The sequence below is a fragment of the Suricata suricatta genome, chromosome 7 (assembly GCF_006229205.1).
Source record: "Suricata suricatta isolate VVHF042 chromosome 7, meerkat_22Aug2017_6uvM2_HiC, whole genome shotgun sequence".
Classification (NCBI taxonomy): domain Eukaryota; kingdom Metazoa; phylum Chordata; class Mammalia; order Carnivora; family Herpestidae; genus Suricata; species Suricata suricatta.
Window position 1 is genome coordinate 76569890 of NC_043706.1, and position 27549 is coordinate 76597438.

A 27549-nucleotide genomic window follows, 5' to 3' on the forward strand; every position below is an offset into this window, starting at 1 on the left:
TTATGAGAAAATAGACCAGTATATTAAATTGAATAAAATGTATGCCGCTGGAAAAATTATCCTGGAGTATTTATCAATGGCATGGGTGTCGATCCTCATGCTCACGTAACTGCTCCTCTGACTTTTCCTCTGCGGGGAGCTCCTTTCTGAGGCCAAGGTCAGCTGCACCATTATCTTGTCCGGCTTCTCTCCATTCTCCGGCGTGTAGTTGCCCAGGTCATTAACCTCCCCGTCGCTGTAGCTGCCGTCCAGCATGACCCCGCGTGGCTGGGGCATTCCACAAGTGCAGGGAAGCTGCGAACACAGCAAGCACACGCTGGACGTCAGCTCAGTTCATCTCTCAGAGCCCTTCACAAGAAACTACAATAGTAGACGGGGTTGCCTTTTCTAGTTTTTTTTTTCCCCTGTTAGGGGCAGGGCGTGGGAAAATAATGGTGGTGACACTGTAGTCATTCTAAAAGAGCAGGCATCTGTTTTTGTTTGAAGTCTACAAAGCAACTCAGGAAACATCACATTGCACCAGAGACCAAGGAGAATGTTCATGACCAGCTAATTGCCCTATTTTCCGTGAGATCATAAGCGGATGTAAGCTCTGATAAAATGTTTTCAGGTAACATTATGTGTGTGTGTGATGTAATGAGTGGGGATTGAAAGGTGTGGCATTGTGGAGAAATTTCACTCCTATTTAGTTCTAGTTTTCTGGAGGAGATAATCATTTGGCTGCAGACAGGAGGAAGAAAGGAGAGCCAGGCGGGAGGGAGGATGATTGAGAAAATGATGGGAGATGTACAAGATCACATATGAAAGAAAAGTTCCTAGAATGGAGGATGTACTTCCCCGGAAGGTTTTTTTTTTTTTTTAATCACACCTCTGTGTTCACAAATAATATTTCCACCATGTTGAATTGTCATCTATTTTTAGCACTAAACAATGAACACCACCAACATTAAAGGGACTATGTCTTAGTTAACTTGGCTTAGCTCCTGGTATATGGTGGGTGTGAAATAAATATTTGAATGACTAAAAGATGTAGCCCAGGGTAAATTTAACACCTTTAATATGTGTTAACATAGTATTTTGTTTGCTCTTCACACCACCTGGTGGAGAAGGTTGAGGATGGGGTGTCACTACCCCATTTTAAAGAGAAGATGTGACCTGGACCGGGCTCTATCCCTGAGCAAACACTTTACTCGTGGTAAGGTCACCTTCTCCCGGAGCTTGCGCTCCTTCCGCTCCTGCACCGTGGTCAGGTAGTTGACGGCTGCGTACTCCAGCACCGAGAGGAACACGAACACAAAGCTGACCCAGAGGTAGATGTCCACCGCCTTGATGTAGGACACGCGGGGCATGGAGGCGTTCACGCCCGTGATGATGGTGGACATGGTCAGCACGGTGGTGATCCCTGCAAACAGAGTAAGGAATAAGCCTGTGTTTGTCTTTCACCAAACACATTGGGTGCTTCATGCCTCCGTTCTTTGTCCTTTTTGCTCCTTTGGTCTGGAATATCTCCATCCCTGCCCCTCTGTCTAGCAAACACCTACTCATCTTTCAAGATTTAGCTTTTATGAAGCTTCTCTTACCCCTCCACTCCTCCTGCTCACCCTTTCCCCACTCCATACACGCACATATTCATTAGAGCAAACGTATCACTTTGTCCTTCTCTAGAGAGCCCGCCCCAAACATTTTGGGAGCAAGACATTTATTTCCATTCAATTGTTTAAAGCATAGATTACCTGCACGAGCAGGTATATATGTATTTCTTGTAACTACTTCTCCACAGAGAGAAACAAGTGCACGAGGTGTATTTTCGTATTTGTGTCCTCGTGGCTGGTCTCGCAGTCCTGCGTCCGTTTGATCCGCCGTCAGGGCAATCCTGGCACCCACCCCCATGCTGGGCCCGGCTGCCCTCCAGCAAAGTTGGAGACTCAGAGGTCAGTTTTACCAAGAATGATGTTAACCTCATTTAGCGGAAATTAGATTTTGAAAACTAGACTATTTATTTAGCACAGTAACTATTCAAGCGATAGAACAACTGTTAAAGGACAGGGCATTGATCAATGGTGTCTGTCTGGGATTTCAAACTAAGCTGAAAACATTTGCTTGGCAAACTCCAAATCACAGGGGACCGGGGTCACTTGAAAGGCCAGCTCCAATTCAGTGTCACTACAACCTGAGGGAAGGGGTCACCGTCTCCCTGGAAGCCTCTGAATCATCTGAGCAACGAGGGTGGGGTGGGGTCTGTGACCGAGGGGGTGCAATATTTAAAAGTGGGAAAGAGAGTTGATAGCAAATAGCTCTCCATGGAACGCTTCCAGAGTAAGGATTTTCAGACCTGAGTATGTATAAGAATTACCAGGAGACTTTGTTCAGAATGTAGGTTCCTGGTCCTTTCTCAGAGATTCTGATGCTATACATGTGGAAGGGGCCCAGGATTCTTCAGTTTTAACAATTTCTTCCAGAGATTCTGCCACAAAGATCCCTTGAGCCACCTTTTGAGAAACCCTGTTAGAGAACATGATTTCTTCTGCAGGTGAGCAGAGAAAGCACCCACACGCAGGGACCACTGACCCCAGAACATGGTTCCAACAAGACTGAAGGTGGGTTGCTGGCATGAGTACTTGTGAGGATTTGGAGACAGTTCTGCCACCTACATTCTTATTAATGGCATTTTACCTGTGAATCAATGACCTAGTTTTTCCAAGTTATAATGCCAATGGAGGTTTAGAATCAATTTGAAACAAATGGTTTTTATCTGGAAGAAATCCCTTGTATTTTCAGATGCCTGGAATGAGCACTTGAGATATTCCTTACCTAAAGGGACTCTGGCCGGCACAGCTCTGCGGTCGATCCAGAAGGACACCCAGGACAGCATGACCATCAGGGTGGCAGGAAAGTAAGTTTGAAGCAAGAAGAAGAAGATGTGGCGTCGCAACGTGAAGTTAATGTACAGACGGTTGTACCAGCCTGGGGGGCACAGGGAGACAAGATAGCAAAGCCACTCACCTCCTTCACATTGTATCTGGGCAACCATAAATGCCCTAGACACTTCTCCGGAGCCTTGCCATACCTTTATAAAGTGGGAGTGGCCAAAAACCCATGGAATAGAGTGATTATATGATAACGTGCACCACATGGGTGGGTCCCTCTCAAGAAATCCTTGGCCCTTGTCTTCTACATAAATGGAGCCCCTTGAGAAGGCCATTTAAGACCTATTACTCATCCTCTGGGACAGAGCCCAGCAAGGTCACTGTCACTTGGTAACTTGTTGGGAATGCTGACTCTTGGCCCCACTCTAGATCTATTGAATCAGAATCTCCTCTTGACAATACTCCCCGCATGATTTATATGCACAATAAAGCTTGAGAAACATTTATTTAAAGAAGCCCCTTTGGATTTCTTTATGGAGGAAAATGTGTCAGTTAAAATAGCTAGCTAACTATAACATTGCATTGAAGAACGAACAGTGACCCATCACAGGCTCAGCTCTGCATTAGCTACACCCTCGTGTTCTCTACAAGGAAAAAACATGAATGGAGGAGTTTTGAGGAAAGGGGGAAAGATGGAAGGAAAAGGAGAAGGCAGGATAAGCCAGAGACGACAAGGACTGAAAATAACATGGAGACTTGGTGACATTAACTTGAGAACTTGGCAGCCAGATAATTGTGATGCAATAGTGATCCGTGTAAAACAGTCCCAGAAAGTGCCTGCAGAGGTGATATAGAGTGAATGTGTCCCCCCCAGATTTGTGTGTTGAAAACCTAATCCTCTGTGTGATGGTATTTGCAGGTGGGTGCTGGGAGCCGCACCGGTCTTGCTGGATGACACGGTCACAGTAAGGAAATGGTAGATGTAGCACGGCTCCTGCCACAGGGGCGGAAGCTAGCATCTCCTTCTGTTAACTCATTGCTCGTGTAAAATTAAGCCTGTTGCTATTGATTAGACCTCACAATGTTCCAAATCAGACCGATATTCCCCAGAAACCTCATGGGAGGAAGCATGTTCCCACCTCTATGAAGAGGAAGTTAAACAAGGCACTGCAGATGTTTGTCGGAAAGGCTCTTCTATTGAGCTTCACAAACTTAAGACACGGAAATAAAGGGGGTTAAAGAACACAAAGATAATGTTTACCCTGGCCCAGAGACAGAAAGCCTAACTTAGGAAATAGACACAAACAAGAGCCAGGCATAAGCTACTGCGCATACATATGCTATTTTGGTGCCCATTGTGAGGATGGGTAAGAGTAGTTACAACTTAAACTCATATGCAAAGGCCGGCTGTCTAGGGCGCCTATGGCGCTAACACCTTCAACATCAAAGAACAAGGTTGACAAAAGGTTTCCTTACTAACCATCTCGAATGTATTCTTCCTCTTGTGAGCCAAATAGAATGCCTCCTAGCCCTGTCTACGACTGAATATTAGCATCATTGTTACAAAATGTGTTTGCTATCTGCTTCTCACTGAAAACATCCTGCTATCTTAGTTGTAAGATTTACTACAGGTTCAAACAAATGTGTATGTTATCTGCTTTTAACTGAGAATATCCTGTTATCCTATGATGTGTAAGTTACCTCATTGTAATTAGAATAGTTTTGAAGAAATGCCTCTGTAAAACCTGTTTCTGCACCCTTTTCAAAGCATCTTTATCACTGAGAATTATTTGTAAAACTTCCACCTTTTGATGTCATAAGGCTATAAATAAAGGCCCAAGACCTGGCTAGGGAGGAGTTAGATGGAGATATAAGAGGATACAGGACACAGGAGAGAGAGGAGATGGAATAAGAATGTCAGCGCTGCGTGAGTGTCTCCTCTTTGCTTCTCATCCGCTGCTACCCCTTCAGGGAGCCCTGGACCCTCCGGAGCGGGCCTCTGGCAGGTGGGGCCTTTGGTGGTGATTACATCATGAGTGGTATCAATGCCCTTATAAAAGAGACCTCAGGTCGCTCCCTTGAGGACACAGGGAGAAGGTGGCTGTCTATGAACTAGGAAGTGGGCTTTCTTCAGACACTGAAGCTGCCAGCGTCTTGATCTTGGACTTCTCAGCTTCCAAAACTGGGAAGTAAATCTCTGTTGTTTAGAAGCCACTCAGTCTGTGGTATTTTGTTATAGCAGTCCGAACAGACCAAGACAAGAGGAAATGTTAGGACACTAAGGGTGAAGTGGGGATCCCCCGCAAAATCAAGACTCCTGCGTGATGTGTGCGAAAGATGAGATGTGCTGCATGAGATGTGGTTGGAAAGAAAACCGTGCCTCTGTTACAGATTAGAAAGACTTAAAAGGTTGCACTACTTGTGCAGTCATGTGATGTTTTTGGCAACAGAAACTTCATAGAGATTTGAACAATATCATCCTGAAAGATGATTAGCAAGACAGAGGCAAGGGTTGAAGAGAGCTGTTCCCCTCCGCTGCCCAAAGGATGACCACAGAGCAAGCCCTAGACAATGAAAGTGGGCACCAAGACTCACAAGGTTGTAAGGAGGACTGTGTAAGCAGTATAGTTAAGAGAGGACTGTTTCAGGGAGGGGAGTGGAAAAACACAGAGAGAGAGAGAGAGAGAGAGAGAGAGAGAGAGAGAGAGAGAGGACTGGTTGAGTGGAGCAGAGAGAATGGAAATCCACAGACCTAAAATTGAACTCTTTGTTGTCTATAGAGGAAGGAGCCCTGGGGATCCTATCGGGTGAGATGCCAGCTGCTAAACTGGCAAAGTAATTGGCTCAAACAAACCTCCTCCCATAGCTTCTGTTTGAGTCCTTACTGATATTTCCTAGGTTATCGCTTCCAGTGCTTTGCTGGCATCTGAAAATCCCTTCTCCCCAGTGTTTGCCATCCTGATTTAGGGATTTCCACCTCTGGCTTCAAATCTAAGGGCACAAGCTCTGCTCACTTGACAACCAAGCCCCCCCCCCATAGGCCACCCCCCACCCCCACCTGTGCTGCTGTAGAAGGCCAGCTTAGTGGTGGTGTGGAATTCTTGGATGAGGAACTGAGAGAGCGAGATCCGCTCATCTGTCTTCAAGGAGTCGTTGCCTTTTTTCCAGTACAGCATGAGGTCGTCCTCTGTATAGGCATCTGAAAAGACAGGAGACAGCATCAGGCACAGCCAGGCAGCTGTGGGAGGACAGACCTGCCTGTGGGTTCAGTGGAGGCAGCCCCAGATCTCCCACACAGATGACTGGGATTGTAGCAAGAGAGTTTGAATAAACAAGCCACAGTTTAAACAAAGCAAAACAAAATCCAAATTAACTCTTCCCAGTCTTCCAGAAGTCATCAGAGCAAAGCTCTCAAGCCTAAATGCTCATAATTCCTGCAAAGGTACTTGTGCCACAATTCAGCCTGCCATTTATTAAGTTAAAACAAATGAAGTTGCAGGGCACCTGAGTGGTTCAGTCGGTTAAGCATCAGATTTCAGCTCCTCTACTCTCTCTCTGTCTCTCAAAAATAAACAAACATTAAAAAGGAATAAAGTTGCTATACTTGTAGATCAGAAATGATTGAATTGCTGCAAAACTGCATGTGGTTCAGCCTTACAAACCCAGGCTAATTGAGCCCTTGCTTTTCTCCTTTCAAAGTGTATTAACGCATCCATTGATGGCGGAAATCTTTCAATACGCTCAGGTAATAAGGGTGCATTTCAGCAGGAAAGGAGACACGAAGTGTTGGCAGCAAGACACAAGTCGTTTCTCTGCAGGCATCCACTTGCTCCTCCTACCCAGGGTAAAATCCCAGTGATTCCCCGGGATCACTCCCACTGGTCCTTCGCTTCCTAACTGGTGTTCCCACTTTAGGTGAGCACACATGTTACTTCAGTTGAGCAAACCTACCTGCGGCCTGGACAGAGCTGAGGTAAAACCTACAGTTGCCCGTCCAGTCTGCTCATGTGCTAAACAGTTCTTGCCAGAGCTCTCTGATGCCCTATTTCATTCCTCTATTTTGTACTATTTCTTACCTTTGATGTGTGTGATGGTTGTTTTCATGTATCCACTCCACGTGGCTAGGCAACAGTACCATTATTCAATCAAACAAGAATCTAGGTGTTGCTCTGAAGATGCTTTGTGGATGTGATACCTACCACCAGTTCACCGTTAACTAAAGGAGATGATTCAGGATAATCTCGGTTGGCCTGATCCAATCAACTGAAAAGCCTTAAGATCAGACCTGAGGTTTCCCCAAGAAGAAGAAATTCTGCTCGTGGAGGGCAGCATCAGGTCCCACCCGAGGGCTCCCAGCCACCCTTCCTGACTGCCTGCCCTGCAGATGTCAGACTTGCCTCCCTGAGCCCCACGCTCGCATGAGCCAATTCCTTGACACTAACTACCTCTTACTATACATCTCTGATATTCTGCTTCTCTGTGGTATCCTGACTGATGCAATCTGGAAAAAGCTACATTCCTGATGGAGCCGCCTGGGTGTAGTAGGGAAAACAAGGCTCTGGAGACAGTGAGTTTAGTCCTTTTTAGCACTATGTCCTCATGCAAGTTACATCCCTCTTACCTGCAACAGATAACAGTAACCTTCTCACGGGACCTGGTGAGTGGCAAGTCACTATGGCAATTGGCAAGTCACTGTGCAGTGGGTAGTCACTCCCTTGGTCCTGGGATTTATGACTTCCTTTCCCCACATTCAGTGCCCTAAAGAGCTGTCCATTTGGCCCCTGCTATGTAAAAGGTCAGCATCCCTGTCCTCCTCAACCCCGGATGACTGGAGTCAGGGGACCCCTGGTTTGTTGCCACAGTGCAGATAGGCTTACAAAGGTGTCTTGAGTCAAAGAGATTCCTCACTAGGGCTTGGTCACCAGCCAGGAAGGGCCAGTGGGCATGTGCTGGAGAGAACCAGCTGGAGTTATGTGAGAGTCCAGACTATGCCCACCAGAGGAAGTATTTGGGCAAAGATTGAAACACAGAGCAGTTGTGCGGAGAGCTGAAGATGCAAGCAGTTAGTCCTTCATGCTGCCTCAGGCTTGCCCTTCCCGGGGCCTGCCTGTAAACCTGTCCAGGACTTCCATGTGTGCAAGTGCCCCGATGCCCCTCCATTGTGCCTGAGAGTCTCATGCACCACAGGCGCTCGCCTTGGCAGTTCCCTCCGACAATTATTACCAAACTTGTTTTTGTCAAGAAATCTTTTCTTCCACAGAAATCTTATTTGGAGGAACAATTAAACAGATCAAAAATGAGCTCTCTAGATAGACAGTGTGTAGAAACAGCTACAGAAGGAGATTCACATTTGCTGAGCCCTCTACCGCCCCCCCCCCAGTTCACATTTCACAGAACCAAGTTTAAAACCATTGCTATAGTACATTAAAAGGGTTCGTTATGGGGACAGAAGGTTTTAGTTTCTGATTTATTCTTTATTTCAAAATTACCCTGGACTTAGATTTAATATTTAAAAAAAAAAACCACTTGAGGAGCATGTGGGTGGCTCAGTCAGTTGAGCATCTGACTTTTGATTTTGGCTCAGGCCATCATCTCACAGATCGTGGGATTAAGCACTGTCAGTGCAGAGCCTGCTTGGGATTCTCTCTTCCTCTCTCTCTGCCCCTCCCCACTCACATTCTCTCTCTCTCACTCTCTGTCTCTGTCTCTGTCTCTCTCTCTCTCTCTCTCTCTCTCTCTCTCACACACACACACACACACACACACACATACACACACAATAAATAAACTTTAAAAAATATAACTAATAGTTGAAAAATCACTTGAAAAGCATAGGCATGAATGAGGAGCACATGCTGCTCTTCTATTGAGAGTTATGTGGGTTTGGGATCACTTGGGATCTGTGTGCTGATGTCCAGAACAGTCTACTCACAACTTTCAATTTCAAGTGAGCACGTTTGCGTGTCCAGGGGAAATCGGCTGAAGTCCATGTTGCACATTGCAGTCACTGTAACCCTGGAAACAAAAAGACAAAATCCAAATTTTCAGAGCTGCAAAGTACAAGTGCAAAACGATAAACAGGAAGGCCTCTGTTTTCTTCCCGTATAACTGCCTCCTTATAACTGATGAGCAAGGCGTCAAGATTTAGGTAAGTAGCTTGCATATAATAAAGTCATTGGAGTCCTCTGGTTTTTATGTTTAACTCCCGCATGAGGGTGAGGCAAACAGAGTGTCTCTCTCTGCTGAATTCTATCACATTCAAGCATATTAACAAAGCAATGGCCTCAATCAATATAAAAGTGTGAAATAAAGGTCCATATGATATTGTTTCTTCAAAGAAATCATAGAAGCATATATTGTTGTCTTGTAGATAAAGTCAAATTTTTTGTTCATTTATTGATTTTATCAATATTCAATATTTGTATACAATGTATCAGAAATAATATTAATGAGGGGTGGCTCAGTCAGTTAAGCCTCTGACTCTTGATTTAAGCTCAGGTCATGATCTCACAGTTTGTGGGTTTGAGCCTTGCATCAGGCTCTGCACTGACAGCAGGGAGTCTGCTTGGGATTCTCTCTCTCCCTCTCTCTCTGACCCTCCCCTGCTTGCCAGCTCTCTCTCAAAATAAATAGGAAAAACACTGTCTAAAAAAAGAAGCAGCAGCTAGCTATTCAAAGCCAAAAAGCAAAACTGCAGGTGTGATTGGTCAAATGATTTGCCTTCCTCTCCAGGGTTCAGGTGTAAAAGGACCTATGGGAAGAGGCACAGCCTGAAGGCTGAGAGGGCCTTACCGGAGGCTGTAGAGCACTTTCCCATCCGGCTGGACCCGCAGCATGACGTTGTCCGTGGTGGTGTCATGGATGAAGGAGCGCTTGGAGTGCACGAAAAACATGTCGGGGACCCAGATCTTCTTCACCAGCCGGCCGTCAAACGTCATGCTGAGGTTGTTGGTGCTCGGGAAGGACAGCCTCTCATCCTTCCAATAGTGCCTCAGGTAGAGGGTCATCGTGAAGTCCTGGAGGGGAAGAGCAGAGAGGAGAACCCCACACACTGAACTATTGGGTGTCAGCAGGTCCCTGTGCACTCCATGGAGCCATCACCGGCTGTGAAGGCATCAGCAGAGTGGAGGTCTTGCTTCTTGTCCCTGGGGTTTGCTGCAGGAGGAGGGGGGCCACAGCAGAGGGACACAGCAAGAGACTGCTGACAGAACTGCTGTCTCTGAGCCCCACCTCATCCCCTGCCACACGTCTCCACACTGACAAGGTGTTACTGTCAGTGCTTGTGACCCTCAATGTGTTGGGGGTCGTGGGGGGCTGGGATAGGGCTAGATAAGCACCCCAGCTCCTTGGCCCCTCAGCTGGGATAACCATGAGGTGTGACTCCTGGAGTACCCTCAGTGGGACTGAGGTTCATAGTAGTAACTGGCTTGAGGGCACAGGTCTTTGTGCTTCTTCCCCACCTCCATCTCGCTTCCCCCCACTCTCTTCTCATTTTTCCTGGGATCGCCTCTCAAGTAAATGACTTGCGCTAGAACGGTTCTCTTCAAGTCTGCTTTTTGGAGAAACCAAACTAAGGCTGTGAAAAGTCCTGTAAGTCTTTTTACAGGTGGTAGAACATTCCATTTTTCCACCTAAAGTCATTTAAAAAGAAAAAGAGGGACACATTTCAGCAATTCATCTGCATTTCCACCGCCAGATAGAGGATCTACAGTTGTAGAATATTGTACAGCTACAACTGTGGATTCTACCGTTTATGGACCCCACTGTTCTCTGAGCCTTTGCCCCGAGAACGCTTCCCAGTGACAAGGCACTGGAGGCAGATCAGCTTTGTCATCTGGCTCTGCTTCATACCAATTGGGCATCTTTTGGCAAGTGTGGCAACCTTCCTGAGCCACCTATAAACTGAGTGTTGGCATCCTCAGGGCCAGAGAGTAGTAAGACCTAGTGAGTTCAGGTGTGTGGACTTCCTGGTCCAGCATAGGCTGCGTGTGTGTGTGAATCCACCTGCCTCAGTCCTAGAAAAAGAAACACTTACCATGTCGACCTCGGAGATGCTGTCCAAGCTCTCCACCTGCACATCCACACCCACAGGAATGGCCGGACCTGCAAATGGGGCATGGCAAGAACATTTCTTCTTTTTACTTGAATTTGCACTATAGGAAAGACAGGCATAGGAGCATTTCCCCCTGGAACCCCAGTTTCCTCAGTTTCCTGTCAGACTTGAAGGTTTGATGTCCCCACATGTCAAGCTCAGATGAAGCCAGAAATCAAAGGGTTGAGTCATAGGCGCCTCCCTGGAATATTCCAATAAAGCCTTAAAAAAAGTTTTGGGGAGCTTGGGTGGCTCAGTTGGTTAAGTATCCAACTTCAGCTAAAGTCATGATCTCGTGGTTTGTGAGTTTGAGCCCCACATTGGGCTCTGCGCTGACCATGCGAAGCCTGCTTGGGATTCTCTCTCCCTCTCCCTCATTCTCTGCCCCCCCTCCCGACTTGTGCGCACGTGCACTCTCTCTCTCTCTTAAAAATAAGTAAATATTTAAATGAGAAAAGTTTTCTCTATCTGAATCATTCAGGTAATTCTGAGATGATGAGGTTAATATAAAACTTTCTTCTTCGGTTGTACATGCTTACTAAAGATATGATGAGGATGTAGCTCAAAGCCGGGTCTAATCTAAGGAGTTACTTCTTAGCACAAGGTCATCCACTTTATTTTTTATATTTGCCTCTTGATTTTGCAGCCTCTCGTATCACGGAAGCCAGTGTCTCTGTCTGGCCATGAGAAAGGGTCTACTGGATTAATTGGCGCCTAGAACCAAAGCAGCATTCAAGTCATTGGCCAAGCCCACACGTCTGCATCTTTGCCACGGGATGGGGCAGCTTCCACAGGCAAAGTGATGCACCAGGGTGGCCTTTGGCATCTCTAAGCCATGAAACCTTAATATTCATAAAGAGAAGGAGAGCATTATAGGAGGAGTAGATTGCTGCCCCTTTTCCTCCCTGCTTTCAGGCATGGGAGACAGGCACTGGGCTGGCTCGGATTATCATGGATTGAGGCAGGTTTGGATCCAACAGCAGCAGGTCATGGATTAAATAAAGGCTCCCTTCTAGAATCTGTTTATTCTTTGGGTGAAGGCAGCTGGAAGAAATAAAAACATGAGATTGATTTCTAAAATAAATTTTTTATTGCAGGAAGAAACCCAAATGAATGAAAACCCTGTTTGACACTGAGCAGGCTAAAATCTGGCAGCTGTGGGCTAAGCTTCAGAGTGCTGTGACATCCCTCTGTACCAGATCATTATTTTCTTAAGCTATTTTCATTAATTAATCCCAGCAGGCCACACTCTGCCCTTGGATACACACCCCCAGTTCCGTCTGCCAGCTCCCAGATGAGAATGAATTTAGTCCAAGATTGTGGTCTCAGAGCATTTTCAGGAGCCGGCTTTGGGCTATAGCAGCCCCATTGACCCCTTGTCCTTCTTGCAGCCAGCTGCTGGCCTCACTGACTCCAAGCCTTCCTTGTCAGAAACAGTGGCCTGAGGACAGCTCAGCTAGCTTACCCTCACCATCGGCCAGCAGGCACCTCCCGAGAATGTGTTTAGCAGGGCCCACGGTGGGGCTAGGTAGGAATGATGCTCATAAGACACTGTGGGCCCTGTCTTGGCTGCCAAGCACAACAAAGGCGGACCTGACTGAGGGGAGCAAAGCAGCTGGATGGTCCCTTGCTTTGATTTCTACCCATGCACAGGTGGACAGACCCAAAAAGAGAAGACAACCACCGTGGGCCATGTCGCATACCTCCGAAGCCAGGCCTCATGCTGAAATCGTGATCGTCTATCCTCAGAAGTTGCTCTGATTTTGTCAGTGGCGATTTGGTGATATCAGGGCTTCGTTTCATAATTGGGCTGCCACGAGGGGAGAAACAAGTTGAGCACATATTCCAATCAAACCAGATAAAAAATTTTTTTGTATTCAGATCTGATTTTTTTTATATTTATTTATTTTTGAGAGACAGAGCGTGAACAGGGGATTATCATGGATTGATAATCCATGAATGGGGAGAGGCAAAGAGAGAAAGAGACACAGAATCTGAAGCAGGCTCCAGGCTCTGAGCTAGCAGTAAGCACAGAGCCTGATGTGGGGCTCAAACTCACAAACCGTGAGATCATGACCTGAGCTGATGTCAGACTGAGCCACCCAGGTGCCCCTCAGATCTGATCTTGACAGGTTCGATGGGATGTATGATTTCTTCTTTTAAGCTATTGGATATCTTTTTTCCCTCTCTCCAGCTTCCTAGAGAAATGAACTGACACAAAAGGTCTAAGATAGTAGTTTAAAATCATAACTGAGGAGATTTAAAAATATCAGTGCCCAGGCCCCACCTCAGAGCTTTGGTTTTGGGTGCTTGGGTATGGGGCCTGGCAATTAGTATTCTTAAAAGCTTCCCAGATGATTTAACATGTAGCTAACACTGAGAACTGCTGGTCCTGGCCTTACTAAGAAGTCTAATCCTCTCCAAAGCACCTCAGCCATTCCAGGAGGGTTTGAGCTAGAGAGGAGAGGAAGTGGGTGTGGGCAGAGCTTGGTACCCTTGACCTCTGTTGGCCCATTCTGCGGAAAAAGGATGGACTTGCCCTTGGAAATGTCCACCATTTTTATTCCATCAGTGGCAGCTTCCTGTTCTGCTGTTGAATTACACCTTGGGCCATTTTTATTTATTTTTACATTTTCTAAATAGGTAATATATTTATAGAGTTGGACAATTTTAGAAAAGGAAATGCAGTGAAAACTCATCCTCCCATTTCTGCCTCCATCTACCCCCTTCTCCCATCCAGAGGTACCTCTCTGAACGATTTTTTGTCTCTTTGCAGAGCTTCTTGTAGGTACAAGTAAATACAAATATATATATTCTTAGTTCTCCCCTTTTTAAAGCCCACAGTTAACATATAAACTCTCCTGCTTTTTCTTTTTTTCTTTATTTAAATACTCTTCGGATTTTTCTCCATATCTAATTATCCTAAGCCTCTTGTTCTGTTTTATACTACATAGTATCCATTACATGGATGCACCATAATTCACATGATCGTCCTCAGTGGGTAGATATTTGAATTGTTTCTAATCTTCTGCTATTACAAACAATGCTGCAATGGCCTTGAATGGTCTTCATCCAACCATCAACGCCATCTCTAGAATCCACAGAAATAATGGACTACCTTCCCTGCTCTTCCTTATGCTAACACCAGTCATGTGTTCCCTTCAGGGTGCCATCACACACACCTTTCCCCTGGGTGCAGTGATTCCCAAACTTTGGTATATATTAGTATGTCTTGGAGGGCTTATTCAAACCCAGGTTCCTGCAACTCCCTTTTCCTCTGATGTTTCTGATTCAGTACATCTGGGCTGAGGCTCAAGAATTAACACCTCTAAGAAGTTCCCAGATGCCCCTGATATCACTGATCTGGAGACAACACTTTAAGAGTCACTGCCCTGACTCATTTTATCCTCAATATATATAGTTTTCTCCTTTATAACTATCTCTGTCCATCTTTAAGTCCTTTGCCATCTTCTTTCCTGAAGAAATCGTTCATCGTTGTAGGGAGAAAAAATCTGGCAGGAAGACAGAGAAACAGGGCTCCCAGCTCCACTCTGATGCTGTCTGCTTGGTGCCTTTAGGCAACTTGTTTCTGGAGACTCGGTTTCCTCAACTGATAGAAGGTAAGCTCTGTGACCTGACAAGGGGTGTGAGGAACAAATGAGATACTGTGTGCGGAAGTACTCTTCAGATTCTAAAAGGTATACTAATGGAAGGCACCACTGTCATTACTGAGCTGGTAAGGAAGTTTCCTTCCATAGTAAGGAAATTAATGTGCTCACCGCAAAGGAAGCACTTCAGGGAAAGAATTTGACCTAGTGAAGCCAGGACCAAGTTATGCTCCTTATGGCTGTAAGGGAGGAAGAAGCTAGGGACTTCGAGAGGAAGAAAGCTGGCCTCCCTCATCTTTTTTCCCACCCAGCTGGAGCCAGGAGCCCTGCCATTTTCCCTGTCCGGTTCTCCCTTCCTCTGGTCCCCCACCTTCTGCCTCTGGCTCCTTGGCGGGGGGTGGAAGCTGCTGCTGAAAATCACCACAGGTGACACATGGGGAAGAGACATCTTTAGAATGGCGTGCATGTGTTGATGGCCATGCTTGCCTGGTCTGTTGGCATCTTTGTGTGCTTCCGTCTCTGTGTACGACGAAAATTAAAAACAAAGCCATGCTAGAGACAGTCTAGGTACTCACATCAACAGTGTACTTCTTGCCTTTTAGATCTACTGCCCATATTGTCAGAATAAAATGTGAAAGAAAAAAGTAAAACTATGAAGCTTTAGCCCTTTGATGAGCATTTTCCCAGTACCCATAGGAGCAGGGATTTGGAGGATTAATTACTTAGAAAGACTGGTCTGAGGAGGTCTGACTGAAAAATCTCTCCCCCTTTGGTTTACCCAGACCAGAAATTGATGCCATTGTTTACTTGAATCTACCACAAAACCGTTACTACAGAGAGTAACACATTGCCAGGTGGACTGTATCACTTGGGCATCCTTGCCGTCTCTGGCTTGTGAATTCAGCCACACTGGGACTGGCAGGAGATGATAGAGCAGGGCATTTGCTCCTCATTCTCTTCCTGCTTCAATACTAGTGACTAGCAATGTCTGTGTTGCTCTGTGATTACAGATAATCACAGTATCTTCAATAATCTCCAATAATACTATTTCCCTTCCAGGCCTGTGGGTAGTATGGCTTCCTTTTGTTCCTAGTCCTTGAGGACATCGGCATGCCTGTTAGTTCCCTGAACCTTGGCCACAGGTCTGTGAGTAGTCCCTTTGTTCAATTATTGTTTAAGCCCTTTTGAGCACACTGCTATTTTCTGCCAGGACTCGAATGATGCACCCACATCAGGAGTGAGGCATAGGGATTATGTTATTGGTAGCAAAGTGGGACAGAGGCAGGAGCTCAGCAGGACTGGGTCCCAAGAGTGGGTCCCAGGAGTAGGGAAGAGCTAAGATTGGAGGGAGGGCTGCTCCTTGGGCTACAGGCCATCACAACTGATGGTTGTCAGGGGCAGGATGAGACCAGAGGCCACTGAACAGAGTCTTCTTTATCTCTAGTACCTTGTACAGTGCTGGGTCCCTATGGGCTTTCAACACATGTTAGTTGAAGGAAAGAAGGAAACAGCCCCCTAGATGGGCATCTGAAAAGGAAATCAGGAAGAACCGAAAGAAGGGCTTGGAATAGAAATTAAGCTTGACCCAGTTCTCTTTGGCTTTGGGCCAGCCTGAAACAGAACCGCGCTCTGAGTTGCCACTGCCTTTCTCATCGTGAGGCTTAGATTCTAGCCTAGAAAAGACTGATAAATAGGATCCTTAAAGTGTTTTTCATTGATGTTGTTATTAAACAACCTCATTTAAACAACTTTTAAAAACATTGTTTTTAAATAACATTTTCCCCTTACATGCCCGTGTTAAAAAAATTATAAAATAGCTTTACCATAAAGGAGAAAATAAAAGCCATTCAAAAATAATCATTGCCAGGGCACCTGAGTGGCTTGTCAGTTAAGCATCAGACTCTTGATTTCGCTCAGGTCATAATCTCAACAGTTTCATGAGTTTGAGCCCCACATCAGGTTCTGCACTGACAGCGTGGAACCTGCTTGAGATTCTCTCTCTCTCTCTCTCTCTCTCTCTCTCTCTCTCTCTCTCTCTCTCCTCTCTCCTCTCTCCTCTCTCTCTCTCGTTCTTTCTCTGCCCCTCCTCTACTCACACTCTCTCTCTTTCTCAAAAATAAATAATAAATTTAAAAAAGAAAGAAATAATCTTTGTATATATCCTCATCCTCTGAAAGGGGAGAGAGGAAAAAAAGAGGAGATACTATAACTTGTTTTTAAGCTCAAGTTGCAATATATCATGAAATATTCTACATGGCATTGGCATCTTTTTAGCAGCCAGGAGTATGATTATTCAGTTTTTTTTTAAGTAGGCTCCACATCCAACGTGAGGCTTAAATTTACAACCTCCAGATCAAGAGTCACATGCTCTACTGACTGAGCCAGTCAGGCACCCTGATTATTAATTTTGAAATGAAGTATGACTCACAGAAAATAATAGGAGTACTTACTACCTTCCAAGTACTATGCTAACTTATATTACATGTATTAACTAGGGTTAGTCCTCATAACCCTAAGGAATTTATCATTATTCCCATTTTATACACAAGGAAATTAAAACAGAGGGTCTGAATAACTATGTAAAAGTGATGGAGGCAGGAGTCAAACCCAGACGGTCTGGCTCCAATGGTTAGAAGCAAGGGTGGGACAGTGTCTTGCTGGAAGATTTGGCTCTGATTGTCTGGAATTTGGGTTAGATGTAAAAAGTCCAAGCTTATCTTTCCCCTCACATAGGAGCTGGTGTGCTCTGCACAAAATTGATACTGATTCAGTTATTGAATGAGCCCCTGGGAAGTTATGAAGAAAGCACAGACATATCCCGAGTTATGATAATATAGGATGGCATTTGAGACAGCTTTTCGGGCAGTCTATTTTTGGGCGGTACATTTTTGAACACCCATGTTCATCCTATCCTTTGGGACAGAATGAAAAGCTGTGACTTATGGTACATCTTGACGTCTCCTTCTCATAGGTCCTCGTCAGCTCGTATGTGGATGGGGTTTTCCCAAAGCACATCTCAGAACTCTCTCAGAGGTTAGATAGAGCAGGGATGGAGCCCATGATGAGCAAAGGGTCTGCTGGAAGTCTCTTTCATTTGGCTAAGGGCAGAGCACCTGATAAGTTACACTCCACTTTGCTGATGAGATCATCTCTGAGAAGATAGAGAACTTAATTTTGACAAGGAGGTAATATTTTCAACTAACTAATGGAAATACTCTTGTTTTCATGGCATTTGTAATAGCCACGTATATAAAAGCTCCTTTCCCACCTCAGCTCCCCCCACTTCGTCCCCCACTTCTTGCAGTGGCCAGTTATACCTCTGTGCTGTTGTCCTGCTGTCCCATCTGTCTGTAAGGTCCTTGCCATCATTCTTCATACTCCTTCTTATCCAGACAATGAAATGCACTCCCAGATCAAGTTATCACCTCTTCCTAGAAGAATTCCCAAGTTTCCATCCTTCCTGCCCAAATCAACACCTCTCTTCTTCACATGCCTTATTAGAATGTGCACCAGCCTGTGTGGCCAGAAGCTTTCTGACCATTTCACGCATTTCACCATGAACTCTATCAGGGAGGGATCTATCTGATACATCTCTGTAGCCCCAGCTCCTGGCAGTGTGCAGAACTCAGATTTCACAAAAATAGGTACAAAATATAAAAGGAGAAACACAAACCTAAAGATATATCCCAAAGAGTTGAATGGACCTGTGAGAAATGTGTCAAGGAGGCCAAGGCTTAAACAAGGTGAAACTCAAGAAAGGTGCTAAAGACAAGAAGCTTTCCTTAAAGTTTTATTCTGAACCAGGAGAGTCGGCAGAGGGAGATATGCTGCTTAGAGGAGAGGGAGCAATGTTAACAAGTGATTAGGGTGAGGCTGGGACTCTGCTAAGAGAATCCAATCTCCATCAGAGAGACTGGCCTTCGCATTGGGAAGGGAGCAGTGAAAAGAAGTATTTACTGCCCAGCATAGCAAAAATGCTGGCACGAAATGATCCAACTCAGAGTATCTCAATGTGAATGCACTTTGGGGTCATCCAAGGAGCTTGAAACCTCCGAGGCCACACCCCACACCAGGGGTGGGACCCAGCCATCAACAGCTTTCAAACCTCCTCTGCCAATGTTGAGAAACACTCACTGTGCTAGTTTTTTTTTAGTGGAACTCAACCCTACAGACCCAGATGTATTACACCTTGGGGAACTTAAGGATTCTGCAGCAGAGAAAAATCTGGAAAATAAGAGAGAGGCCAGAAAGCCAAATATGGGAAAATGCATTCTTGATCATTCCAAAGAAGAGCAAATGGTATCATGAAAGCTGTGGAAGTTGAGCTCCAGGTTGGTTCCTGGCCACATGCCAGAACTATCAAAAAGACAACTTAGGAACATTGCTGTGTCTCATTATGTCAATGGCATGAAACCAGTAAGAGCTCAGACTGAGCAAGACATCCTCAACTCATCTCCTTTCCCTGGGTGGGGCCTCCATTTGGCAGATCCAGGGAGTGTCACTGGGTGATGTCATAGTGTAACTGTCCTCAAAGCAGGGATGAGCCCTAAGGGGGTGCAGGTGGAATGAGAGTCTGCACAGGAGCCTCTTATCTGTGCCCATGACAAGATGGCATTGGTAGGTCCAGGGTCTTTAGGGGTTTCCTGAGCATAAAACCTCCAAAACACTTCCCTGTAGTTTGGCTCACACAATCCTTACAATAACCCTTAGGTGGCAGACATAATTGACTCCACTCTACAGAAGAAACAGACTTGAGGATGTTACGTGACTTATCCAAAGTCATGAAGTGGGTATGTGGCAGCTCCAGGTCCCAAAACCAGGCCTTCTTACTGCTTGGAGCCAGTCTTACCACCACTGCCCCAACTAGCTGAGGGGCTTTGGAGATAGATACTTGGGGATGTCTATAGCCGTGCCTGCCCAAGCCAAAACTTCTAAGGAAATCATCACGGACACGCATCCAGGGTTCCACCTAACCTTATGGGAACATAAAGTCAGAGCTATGATGGTAAGTAGGGTAAGGATTCAGAGTGGGTGCTTAGCTGGTTGTTTTATGTAGATGGCCAGGGAACATTTCCCTGAAAGTGACAATCAAGCAGAGGCCTGAAGAAGGTAAGAAAGCAACCTCCTGATGCCGGGAAAGAGTGGACAGAGGCCATGAGGTGGGGTGCACAGTGTGCCCCAGAAGCAGCAAGGAGGCCCATGTGGCAATAAAGGGAGGTTGGGGAGGAGACACAGGCCAGGGCGTCTGAGTTTGCTTTGCTGCTGAGCCTGGACCTGGGGCTGCTCTCAGTGTGTCCACTGGTGGGTTTTTTTTAACTAAAAAAATTTTTAACATTTATTTATTTTTGGGAGACAGAGCATGAGTGGGGGAGGGGCAGAGAGTGAGGAAAACACAGAATCTGAAGCAGGCTCCAGGCTCTGAGGTATAAGCACGGAGTCCAACAGGGGCTTGAACTCACAAATCATGAGATGATGGATGACCTGAGCTGAAGTCAGATCCTTAGCCAACTGAGCCACCCAGGTGCCCTGCTATGATACTTTGCACACATTGCTCTCTGAGGCATTGACCTAGCAGGGAGGACACCTGCCAGCACATGGCCCCAAGCCTCAGCTTTGCTGGCTGACGACAGAACACCACATGGTTCTGCTCTCTGTTTCTTTTCCTCTGCTGCAAAATAAGGGTTTGGGTAATGGGGGAGCCTGGAGACCCTTCAAGTCCATTCCAGAAGGCATCATCCCTATGATGCCAGAGGCACTTTATAGCTCTAGCCTTGTGGGTAGATGGCAATGTGGGAAGGGTCAGTCCACTGGCAGAGCCCCACAAATATGGTTCTGGTTTCCTTGCGAACCCCCAGCACAGGGCGTGTGTGAGTGTGTGTGCATGTATTCATTTGATTTTTATTTATCTAATAAGGATGTTACCACAATGTTATTTGTATTACATTTCTTGAATTGGTATATAGGCTTGCATTTTTCTCCATAGTGAATAAGTATTCTGTATTTTTCCTTGAGTGTAAATATTTCATTTCTTTTGATTTCTTACTAAGTGGACTTTTAGGTAAATAACCAATAATCTGCTTTTCAAACCACAACCTCTAAGAATATGTGATGGGTGATTTTATGTGTCAACTTTGCTAGGCTATGGTACCCAGTATTTGGTTAAACACAAGCCTGGATGTTGCAGTGAAGTGTTTTTAAAGATGTGACTAACATTTACATCAGTAGACTTTCAGCAAAGTGAGTTGCTCTTCATGGTGTGGGCAGGTCTCATCCTATCAGTTGAAGGCCTCAAGCGAAAATGCAGAGTCCTCTGAGGAAGAGGGAATTCTGCCTCAAGACTGTCTTCAGACTTGAGATGCAACATTATCTCCCCCTGAGTTTCTGGACTGCTACCTGCCCTGTAAATTTCAGACTTGGTGGCCCTCATAACCACACGAGCCAATTCTTTCAAATAATCCTCCTCCCCACCTCTCCCTCCATATATACATATATATTTCATGACATCACACAATATATCTATGTAACAGATAGATACGTATGACATGCATCCTACTGGTCCTGTTTCTCTGGACAATCCTGACTAATACAGGGTATGAACACTCATTGACACCTAAGTTCTGTACGCCCGTGCAGACCTGAGCTTCCTGGAATCAAAAGACAGCAGAGGCTGTGTCTGGTGTGAGTGGACCAGCCCAATTTCATTTGGCCTCTGATCTTGTCTCAGAGTCTTAGCTCAAGGTCATCTGATCAAGTTTTCTTCTTGCCACCATGACTGACGCCTGTTCCCACCCACTTGGCAGATTCTTGGCACATAGGCCTGGGGTGCTATCACCCCCAGTGACAGGGAACAGCAAGAACATGCTTGTCACTCTGTGTCTCTGGTAAAATCTTGACCTAGATCATCTCTTTTATCTTGTACATATGCCCCAACATAAGTTTCCTGGGCCTTCCCGTTTGAAGAAACTGGAGTACTTTCTTTTAATTTAAAGCTCTGATCTCTTTTCCACCTATTCTCTTTATCAGAATTCTCAGGTTGTATTTTTCCCATTTGTTATAGTTCTTTGGCTACTTTCTATATACTACTTTCTACCTTGTAGAGATCTGCCTCAAATCCCAACGCTACCCCCTTTAGGAGCTAACTTTGTTTACTGGTCATATTCCATCCACTATGTACCTACATGCCTTTGAACGCTTTAGACTCTCAATAAATGTCTTTTGAGTGGAATTCCTATCACTGATTAAATAGATCAGCTGTTAAAAAAATAAAACCAGGGGCTCCTGGGTGACTCAGTAGGTTGAACATCCTCTTGATTTTGGCTCCGGTTATGATCCCAGGGTCATGAGATCTAGCCCCACATCAGGCTCTGTGCTGAGGTAGAGCCTGCTTTAGATTCTCTCTTCTCTCCCACTGTTTCTCTCCCCTGCACTTTGCACTCTCTATCACTCTCTAAAATTAAAAAAAAATAATAATTATTTAAAAAAATGAAACAATAAAAAGCCAAGACCAAAACAGGCAAGCAAATAAAGGGTATGTTAGTCAAGGAGACAGCCTGCTATGCATTTTGATAAGTGAAGTTACTGAGTGAACTTCTCTACCTACCCCCTCCTCTCTCCCTCCCACCTGGAAGTGGAACAGGACCAGGCCTAGAAGCGCGGGTAGTAAAGGCCACAAGGGGACTTGATGTCATAGTAATTACAAGCGACAATCACTTGTTTAAAGTTAGGCTGTTTCACTGAGGCAGCTTACAGTATGGGAAGGGACTCCAATTTGGCACCAGTCAGACTTCAGTGTGAATCTCAGGGTAGCTACAAACTAGCTGTAAACCTTGGACAGGTTACTTGATCTTTCTGTGCCTCAGTTTTCTATAAAATGGAGAAATAATCCTAACTTTATAAGATTACTATAAGGATTAAGCAAGATGTTTAAACCACATAAAATGGCTGACACTCAACTGGTTTTGACCTAGAAAAATATTTCCATATGGTTCAACCTGAATCTTACATCTGTCAATATAATGTCCTGTTCTCACTTTATGATGGTGAGAGGAGGCCACTAGACGTGGAGAAAAGAGGGGTGTGGAATTTTGAAGGGATTTTTTATGACCCTGTCACAAGTATTGTACATTTGGGGGCCTTTCTCTTCTCATCCTTATAATGAAGGGATTTCTAAGGTCCTTGAAATTCTGACATTCTGTAAAAATTATTTGATTAAATGTCTGTTACCCCCACTAAACTCAGCATCTCAAGGGGCCATCATTGCCTGCATCAAGCCCTGGACAGAGTACCTGGAGCATAATGTAACGACTACATATTTGTTGGGCGAATGAAGTACAGGAATAGCAAGAGTCGGAACTCACTCATTTATTCATGCCCAACACTTCCTGAGGGTCTGTCATGTATCAGATATTGTACTTGAACTCAGGGAGATAAGAATAAAGGTGCTAGTTGAGACCTTGTTATCAACTGGACCGCCCCTCCCCCTGCCCATCCATATGTTAAAGCCCTAACTCCCAGTGTGACTATATTTGGAGACAGAGCCTATAGGGAGGTAATTACGGTTCAATTAGATCATAAGAATGGGGCTGCGATCCAATAGGACTCATGTCCTTACAAGAAGAGGAAGACACACCAGAGATGCCCCCTCTGCCCCTGCTGGCAAGCACAGAAGAAAGGCCATGTGAGGACACAGCAAGAAGGTGGCTGTCTACAAGCCACGAAGAGAGCCTTCACCAGAAACCAAGTTTGCTGGCACCTTGATCATGGACATCTAGCCTCCAGACCTATGAGAAAATAACTGTCTATTGTTTAAGCTGCCCAGTCTGTGGGAACTCATTACGGCAGCCTGAGCAGACTAATACAGCCCTCAAGGAGCTCCTAGTCTAGAAGCCAAGGCAGACAAGGAGGAACTGCTAATGCTGAGAGATTAGTCCTCTAAGATGGGACAGACTGGGGCTGTGAAGCTCAGCAGTAAGTCACTCGGTTGAGAATGAGAGGTAGGGATGGAGAAGGAAAGTTCCTCTGAGGTGACATCTCTGGTGAGCATGGGAGCAGGAAAAGAAATGAGCAAGAGAAAGAGGAAAGATAAGGAGGGCGTCATGAGCATGGGGAGCTTCCACAGGCCGCAGAAAATGGTAAGACCGAGTGGCACCTAATAACTGGACAAACACCAGGAGCACAAAGAGGAGAGTCAAAAGTTGAAGCAAGCCATCTGGAGAATGAAGGGACAAGATGGAGAGAGAGCACTACTTACTCACTTAGGAGAAAATCAAATTACAAGAAACTCAGGGCAATCAGAGGCCCAGTTCGTAATTAAGTGGCTTGTGCTTTGTCAGGACAGGGATTTGACAGCAAATAGCACTTGCCTCATCACTGCCTTTCCCCTGGCCTTCCCCCTTCATCATGGGAACCTGCTGGGTCTCTTCTGGCCTGAAAACTCTCGCCTGTCTCCCTCTGTCAACCTCTCCAGTCACAGCCTTTCCAGGCACAGCCGAGTTTCTTGTACGAGTTACCTCTGTCCGCCCCACCTTCTCCCTGATCTTCAACCCACCACTGTTCTCTGAGATCTTCAGTGGCTCTTGGCCTCTGTATCTTTGTGTGATCTGATCCTATTATTCTCTCCCTCTTTCTGGAAACGCTTAACACTTTGCTGAAATGCCTCTCTGGTGTGTAAGCCTCTTGAGGGCAAAACCTGTAACCTATTTAGTCATCCATGAAGCACTCATGGCTCAGAGTGGTGCCAGCCCTTTAACAAGCATCTGACAACTCTTGAATAAATGGCCCTCTTGGTCTCTTTGACACACTTCTATTCCAATCGTGCACCCATTTCTCTGGTCTCTCATTTCCAGTGTCCTTCACCAAGGCTCCTTCCTCTGTCCTCTCCTTAAATGTTGCTTTTCTCTAAGGTTCTGTCCCTGATCCTATTCTTATTTCATGCAACATAGCCTTTGGGTCACCTCATCTACCACCTCCTGTGAGGACTCCCATTACATCTACATCTCCAAGTCTGATCTCCCTTCTGAGTTGCGAAACTATAGGCCTCTGACTGGACAGCTATCTCTTAGCATCTTGTGACAGCACATCCACATCCACAGGCTCGTATGGAATGCCTTTCCCCCCCACCCCCCGCCCGAAATCTGCTCCTTCTCCTGCTCTCCTTTCCCTGGCCCCACCCTTCCTCAATCACACAATCCAAATACCTACTAGTCTTCCACCTGAGCTAATCTAATGATCCTATCCCCTTAAAGCTCTCAGGTCCATCTCCCCCAGTCCTGTTCTTTCCATGAATATCCTACTTTAGGCTTTCAGCATCTCTCACCCGGGCTAGGGCACAGACTCTGGATTACTTTCTGTCTCCCCTCTCGCACCCTTCCCAGCCTCCCACCATACTGCTACCAGTGGGATCTCTCCAAAAATGGAAGTCTGCTGAAGCTATTCAGACTCTTTACCTTCAGAACAAATTTGAATTCTTTAGCATAGCAAAGCAAGTATAATAGTAGTACTTCTGGCTTCTGGTAGATCAGTTTGCCCTCCCAGAGCAAGAGCTGGCATTTGCCCCAGGGCCTGTGGGGTACACAGGTTATGCCTCCATTCCTCCAGGGAAGAGGGAGAGACATTAACTATTGATTCATCCTAGAAACATTGTTCAATGCCCTGGCATTCTGATATTTACCAAACATGATTTGTGAAGAGAATTCCACCTGGATGTGTCTCCCTTGGAGATCCTGAGGAAAAGCACTTAAATAATTTGCCAGGGTGGAGGCTACAGTGAGGCAAGTGAGGAAAAACCTAAGGAGGCACTCTCAGGATCGTGCAAGTGCCTCCTTAAATTTTGCACCATGGACACTTCTCTTGCTTCACCCTGTTGTGTGAGTATGTTCACCTTGCTTCTCATTTCATTAGGATAAATTATGAAAAGAAGCCCAGATACAAATTACCAGCAACTTACATGTTTAGAATCTGGATGAAATTATGTGAGGCCTTTAAAAATCTAGGCTATATGTGGGCGCCTGGGTGGCTCAGTGAGTTAAGTGTCTGGCTTCAGCTCAGGTCATGATCTCACAGTTTGCGAGTTTGATTCCCACGTTGGGCTCTGTGCTGACAGCTCAGAGCCTGGAAACTGTTTTGGATTCTATGTCTCCCTCTCTCTGCCTCTTCCCTGCTCACATTCTATCTCTCTCTATCTCTCAAAAATAAATAAATATAAAAAGTAGAAAAATTTAGGCTACATAAAAATAAAACAATCTGGTTGGTCTGGAAAGTAGTTCGACCAAATGTATTTGGAGCTTTAACATTCTTGTGCCATTTGACCCAGCACACTTCCAGGAGTCTATTCTAATTAAAAAAATCACATATGTAGGGACACCTGGCTGGCCCAGTAGGTAGAGCATGTGACTCTCCATCTCAGGGCCTGGAGTTCAAGCCCCATGTTGGGCGTAGAGCTCACTTAAAAATAAACATGTATGTAAACAACTATTCTTATGTACAAAGATATTCATGTAGTGGTACATTGTGCATTATTGTGTGTTATAATGCAGCCACTCAAATGATAATTATACAGACTTTAAGAAAGCATGCACACAAAACTATATTAAATAAAATAAGTTTTCAAAACTGGATGTACAGAATAATCCCAAACTAGTTAAAACTCAGGACATGCTTAGGAAAAAAAAAAAAAAAAAAAAGACTGAAAAAAATGCACAAAAATGTTAACAATGTTAACACCCATAAACTTCTGAGCTTGGGGATTATGGGAGATTTTTGTGTTTCTAAAGCATTTTTCCTATTAAAAAATTTAAATAACGGTCATATATAACTTTCATAATAAAAAAATGCAAGTTCTTTTAAGTAATTTTTTTTTAAAGAAAATCTGTTTCACTCTCTGGGACTTCTCTTCATCATTGGTATTTATCAGTTGGTCGCCGCTCCAACTCTGGTTTAGAAGAGAGGCTGAGAAGTTTTCGATGACAAGCATGGGGCTTGTTGCCCTTGTTGCTTTTAATGATGCTAGATCATTAGGATGCTCATCACGAGGACGAGCACATTTGGCTCCGATAATCTCTAAGGCTGTACCGCTCCACGGACTCCACTGTCTGCCCGAGCAACTTCTGACTCTGACAGAACCGGGGCACATGGCTTGTACACAGCGGTCCTCTCGCGTCCAGCACTTACCACGACCCCTGGGTATTTCAGCTCTTAGCTCTGTGCTGTTGCTAGAACACTCTGAAACGAGTGCCCTGAGCCGTAGCTGGTGTGCGGGAGCCCGCGTGTGGAGGGCTCTCAACACCCAGGAGGGGGACACGGAGGAGCCAGACACCCAGCATTAGCCCTGAACTCTAGAAAGCTGGATTTCCTTTCACATACGTTGATATTTCTGACCTCTATTTGTATTTACATCAGAGATAAAGAGACCCGAAGCTTAATTTGGACTTGACACTGATACAGAAACTGAGAGTCAAGATGTCCTTACTGGCTCTCTTTCCTCCTCAGTAAAGAAAGCTGGACTGGGTTTTCTCCGAATGTGTTATTTTATCGATGAATGTTGGGCAAGCAGGTGTGCAAGTGTGCCCTTAATCACCAGCACTGTCATCGGGGCCGCCTGAGACGCCGAGTGCCCGAAGGTGTCTGTCTCTGCCTAAGCTGCCGCCCGGATGCTGGCTCGGCCAGGGCGGCCCGTACCGTTGGCATCGAGCTAGGGTCTGATCTGCAGGCATTCCATCCTTGCACCCTTTCCATTTACTGGTAGGGGATGATCTAATGATCCATCTAGCCAGACAGCTTGAAGAAAGCTGCCTTGTTTTCTTTCAAAAGATGTTAAAAGGGACCCACAAATCTAACAGAAATAATTAGATCTAACAGAATCATTTTCACTACTTAGAGATCCCATTGAATTTGCAGACATGTTTCAACCTAGAATGCAGACATCAAAGAATTACCTTTAATTTTTTTTTAAAGTGCATATTTTCTTTCTTCCCAGAGTCCACTG

At 45.3% G+C, this 27549-nt stretch overlaps 1 protein-coding gene and 1 long non-coding RNA gene across 2 annotated transcripts in view; one reads left to right on the forward strand and one right to left on the reverse strand.

Moving 5' to 3' along the window:
- GABRR1 (gamma-aminobutyric acid type A receptor rho1 subunit) overlaps positions 1–27549 on the reverse strand; it is a 27908-nt gene continuing 359 nt past the window's right edge. The window contains exons 2-9 of the mRNA XM_029945530.1: positions 12663–12769; positions 10903–10970; positions 9660–9883; positions 8800–8882; positions 5926–6066; positions 2812–2964; positions 1206–1402; positions 1–294 (exon numbers count right to left, since the gene is read on the reverse strand). Coding sequence (XP_029801390.1) covers positions 1–294; positions 1206–1402; positions 2812–2964; positions 5926–6066; positions 8800–8882; positions 9660–9883; positions 10903–10970; positions 12663–12769 — 1267 coding nt within the window. The remainder of the gene's footprint in view (positions 295–1205; positions 1403–2811; positions 2965–5925; positions 6067–8799; positions 8883–9659; positions 9884–10902; positions 10971–12662; positions 12770–27549) is intronic.
- LOC115297056 overlaps positions 19094–27549 on the forward strand; it is an 11087-nt gene continuing 2631 nt past the window's right edge. The window contains exons 1-2 of the long non-coding RNA XR_003911237.1: positions 19094–19184; positions 19278–19572. This is a non-coding gene — a long non-coding RNA (uncharacterized LOC115297056). The remainder of the gene's footprint in view (positions 19185–19277; positions 19573–27549) is intronic.